Below are 4,462 nucleotides of genomic sequence, written 5' to 3'. Positions count from 1 at the left end.
TTTACACATCTAAATCTGGCCCAACAAGCCCATATGATTGGTTGATGAGGCAGAATATATTTTTAGTTCATTATGCTTATGATGAAATAAATTAATCATCTCAAACAGATTTGATTGTTGTATATATCTCATTGCTGTCAAGAAATGAAATAATTCAAATCTACAAGGTAGTTATCTTAGTTGTGTTTGCCTACTAATTAAATGAAGGTAGGCATCTTTGGATGCCAAATGACTCGTCAAGCTAAATGAGACGAACATGACTTCCTCTGTTGATACTATTAATGAAGGTGGACGTCTTTGATGCCAAATGACTTACCAAGCTAAATTTTAGCTACTCAAAATTAAAATAACTCTATGCTAGTGGTTGACCTAAGTATTTTACCTATGTAAATTTGTTTACAAAGGCGACATCGTTATGTCAATAATGACCCGCCGCAATCATACACCAATGGAGCACATCATTTCCATAATCTTTCATGTGAGCATTTCACAAAACCACCTATGAAGATACAAAAACTACCACTAGTAAAACCTATTTCTATACTAGTGGTGGTCGAAACTTGAGAAAGTTTGACGGCCAAGAATCATAAAGCGACTTGTAATTACAATTAGCTAACATAGATAATAAATTATTATAGAAACAGACGGTAGTTCAAGGCTTGAAGTTGGATCACAAAGATAGAAATTTTTTAATGAGGTTAAATTGACAAACACGAAAGAGAGCAAAGTATAGGAGCACATTAAATTCATTCCAATGTTGATTGTCCATCTATATTTATGCAACATAATATTTGCACCTCTCTTAGAGCAAAAATTAAATTACCACCTAGTTTAGATGACAAGCATCTATCCATGCTAAATTTAAGCACTAGAGAGTCGACACTATATATACACACATATATGTGGTATGACGCCGGCAACGTTCTCTAACAAGAAGCACAGATAGCAACAACAATAACAACAATGGTCGCGTTCGAGCGTAGTAGGAGCACAACCACAGTGGTGCTCCTCGTCCTTTTGATGCCGCTACTGCTGTCATCATCCACCGCGTCGGAGGCACACATCCAGAAGAAATGGAGACCCCCAATAATCTATCCATGGATGCCCCCGATAATCTATCCATCGCCGATACCACCTCCACACCATGGGCGCGACTTGGACTTGCCCTTCATGAACAACAAGCACACCCCACCGGCGTCACAGCAAGATGACCAAGCTGTTGTCGGCTCGTTGCAGCCTTAGCTTTGAATGTGTTGCATGGGTTGTTATATTTATGGTGAGGAATAAATTTAATTAACTTTGAATAATTTCCAATGTATTTGAGTGAGCCGAGCTAAACGTATGAGACTTGTGGATACAAATGGCTAAAGTAGAACCTCAGTTGGGTTAGTTCTGTGGGATTAACCACTAGTACATAGAACATTAGTACTGGCAACGCCAAATCTTATTTCCCACCCTTAAATTACACTATTCGTAGGCCCTGTGGAGGTTGAATTAAATCACTAATTCATTTCTCAACCCTCATTGATAATATAAAAATATTAAAATTATGCACGCAAATTTCGGCATACTAATGCATAATATCCAATAATTTTTTATGTGTACTCAATGGGTAATCTAGAGAGCCCTCAATGACCAAGATCATTTCATCCTTGTGATACATTTGCATACAAATCTAGTGGTCCCAACATGGATTTAATTAATGCATGTGTTAAGACGTGAATTTTGTAAATTAAGATTATCACGAGAATTTAGGACCAACATAAATCGAAAATTTTATGCTCAGCTACCCTCCGTCACAAAACACGAGGCAAATGTTATTGAGGTGCACTTCGGTTAGGGGTGGATAACGAGCCAGCTCGAATCGTCCGAGTTCGAGCTGACTCATTAAGCTAACGAGCTAGCTCGGCTCGGCTTGGCTCGTTTACGAGCTCGAGCTGGCTCGTTTAGCTCGCGAGCCAGAGCAGAAAAAATATGTACATAATAATTATTTTTAGTTAATTTCAAACTAATTTAACAATAGAAAATAATAATTATACTCATAGTTTCACAAATCATGTCAATGTAACACCAAATTAGCACAATTCATCACTCATCAATTCACATACATGTTCATCAGTTTAACCCACAATTATATTTGCATAGACCAAATTAACACATTGTCGGGTACCATAATTAGGGGTACCCCCAACACTCATAAACTCGGCTGGTAATCATCATCAGCGCAAACTGCAGAGGTTGATGGGCGCAATTCATGTCAAGGCTTCGTCTACTCAAAGGACGCGATCTCGCCTCGCCCGAACCCAGCCTCGGGCGGGAACAGTAGTCCCAGACGGATTCACACCTCGCCCGAGGGCCTCCTCAAGCAACGGTCACTCCCTCGACTAGCCCGAAGCCCAGCTCGGGCAGGCTTCGTAGTGAAGCAACCTTGGCCAAATCGCCTCACCAACCGACCGTATCGCAGGCGCATTCAATGCAAGGATCGCCTGGTACCTTATCCTGACACGCGTGCCTCAGTCGGCAAGGTCGAAGTGACCGCAGTCACTTCGCCCTCCCACTGACTGACCTGACAGGAAGACAGCGCCGCTCGCCCCTCTCCGACTGTTGTGCCACCCGCCAGGGTGAGGCTGACAGCAGCTGAGTCCAGCCTCAGGCGCCACAGGAAGCTCCACCTCGCCCGACCTTGGGCCTTGACCTCAGGAGAAGTCTCCGACTCGCCCGACCCCAGGGCTCGGCCCCCGCCTCGGCCTCGGAAAGTGGACTCCGCCTCGCCCGACCCCAGGGCTTGGCCTCGACCTCGACCTCGGAAGGTGGTCTCCGCCTCGCCCGACCCCAGGGTCCGGCCTCAACCTCGACCTCGGGCGGAATCGCGTCCTCGCCCGACCCCGGCCTCAGCCTCAGGAGGAGTCTCCGCCTCGCCCGACCTTGGGCTCGGACCGACCACGCCGCAAGGGGTACATCATTACCCTACGCCTAGCTAGGTCAGGCTACGGGGGAACAAGACCGGCGTCCCATCCAGGCTCGCCCCGGAAACAAGTAATGATGGCTCCCCTCGTGTGTCCATGACGACGGTGGCTCTCAGCCCCTTACGGAAGCAAGGAGACGTCAGCAAGGTCCCGACAGCCCCGACAGCTGTGCTTCTACAGGGCTCAAACGCTCCTCCGACGGCCACGACACCGCGTACACAGGGCTCTAGCACCTCTCCGACAGCCACGTTGGCATGTACATAGGGCTCTGGCTCCTCTCTGCCAGACACGTTAGCATATTGCTACACCCCCATTGAACACCTGGACCCTCTCCTTGCATCTATAAAAGGAAGTGCCAGGGCCCTCATACGGGAGGGTGGTCGCGCGGGACTCTCTCTCTCCCTCGCGAACGCTTGTAATCCCTACTGCAAGCGCACCCACTCTGGCGCAGGATAACACGAGCCGAGGTTTTCCCCCCTTCATGTCCCGTCTCGCGCCAACCTATCTGGGCTGGGGCACGCAGCGACAATTTACTCGTCGGTCCAGGGACCCTCCGGGGTCGAAACGCCAACACACATAGACATAGTTCATTAATCATTAGTCTAACTCATAGGCCATATACACCTCAAATATATATAACATGTTCATCAATTATTCTGTAAATGATATGTATATAGTTTTATTTTGCTGGAATATGGTAGCTCATTTAGCTCGCGAGCTGGCTCGTTAACGAACCGAGCTAGGATGTCAGCTCTTCTCGTGAAAAATTCAAACGAGCCGATCCGAGCCGAGCCGAGCTGTCCATGAACCAAGCGAGCAAACGAGCCACGAGCATTTTGTCTAGCCCTAACTCTGGTCGGCCTACCACCACCATGCGCGCCACTGCCTGAGTAGGGGTGGATATCGAGCCAGCTTGGCTCGTTATGGCTCGGCTCGTTATGGCTCGTTACTATAACGAGCCAGCTCGGCTCGGCTCGTTATACTAACGAGCTAAACAGCTGGCTCGGCTCGGCTCGTTAGGAAGCTCGAGCCAGCTTGTTAGGCTCGCGAGCCACACAACTAAATATAAAGATCTATGTACATAAATATATTTATAACCGAAAAATTATATTTTAAGTGTTTAACACTACAAACATGTAGTCATGCAATAATATAAATATTTAAGCACATGGCACATCCACACATGTCCATATCACAGATCATAACTACGATAAAACAAGACTATGAGAGATGAGACGACACCAACGACTAGACAAATTTGTGTTGTGGCTTAGCTCGTTTGGCTCGCGAGCTAGCTCACGAGCTAACCCGAGCTGGCTCATTAGAGAACCGAGCTAGAATGCTAGCTTGGCTCGCTACAAAATTAAAACGAGCCGAGTCGAGCCGAGCTACTAACGAGCCGAGTCGAGCGAGTTATCGAGCCACGAGTATTTTGTCCAGCCCTATGCCTGAGTCATACGGGTCGTCGACGTCAAGTAATTATTGATCAATTCGTA

General features: G+C 46.8%; 1 protein-coding gene across 1 annotated transcript; it reads left to right on the top strand.

Annotated features, from left to right (window-relative positions):
- The first annotated feature begins 919 nt into the window (after nucleotides 1–919).
- On the top strand, nucleotides 920–1,323 carry LOC111589544 (uncharacterized). The gene has a single exon (XM_023300394.1). It carries the CDS (start codon nucleotides 964–966, stop codon nucleotides 1,240–1,242), a length of 279 nt encoding a protein of 92 aa, XP_023156162.1. The 5' UTR covers nucleotides 920–963; the 3' UTR covers nucleotides 1,243–1,323.
- Nucleotides 1,324–4,462: the final 3,139 nt, after the last annotated feature.

The sequence above is a fragment of the Zea mays genome, chromosome 6 (assembly GCF_902167145.1).
Source record: "Zea mays cultivar B73 chromosome 6, Zm-B73-REFERENCE-NAM-5.0, whole genome shotgun sequence".
In the NCBI taxonomy this organism is placed as follows: domain Eukaryota; kingdom Viridiplantae; phylum Streptophyta; class Magnoliopsida; order Poales; family Poaceae; genus Zea; species Zea mays.
This window is presented reverse-complemented; position numbering and strand designations above follow the sequence as displayed.

What these genes read in the sequence shown, in the direction of transcription:
- LOC111589544 (XM_023300394.1), top strand. Translation starts at nt 964, where the DNA reads ATGGTCGCGTTCGAGCGTAGTAGGAGCACAACCACAGTGGTGCTCCTC.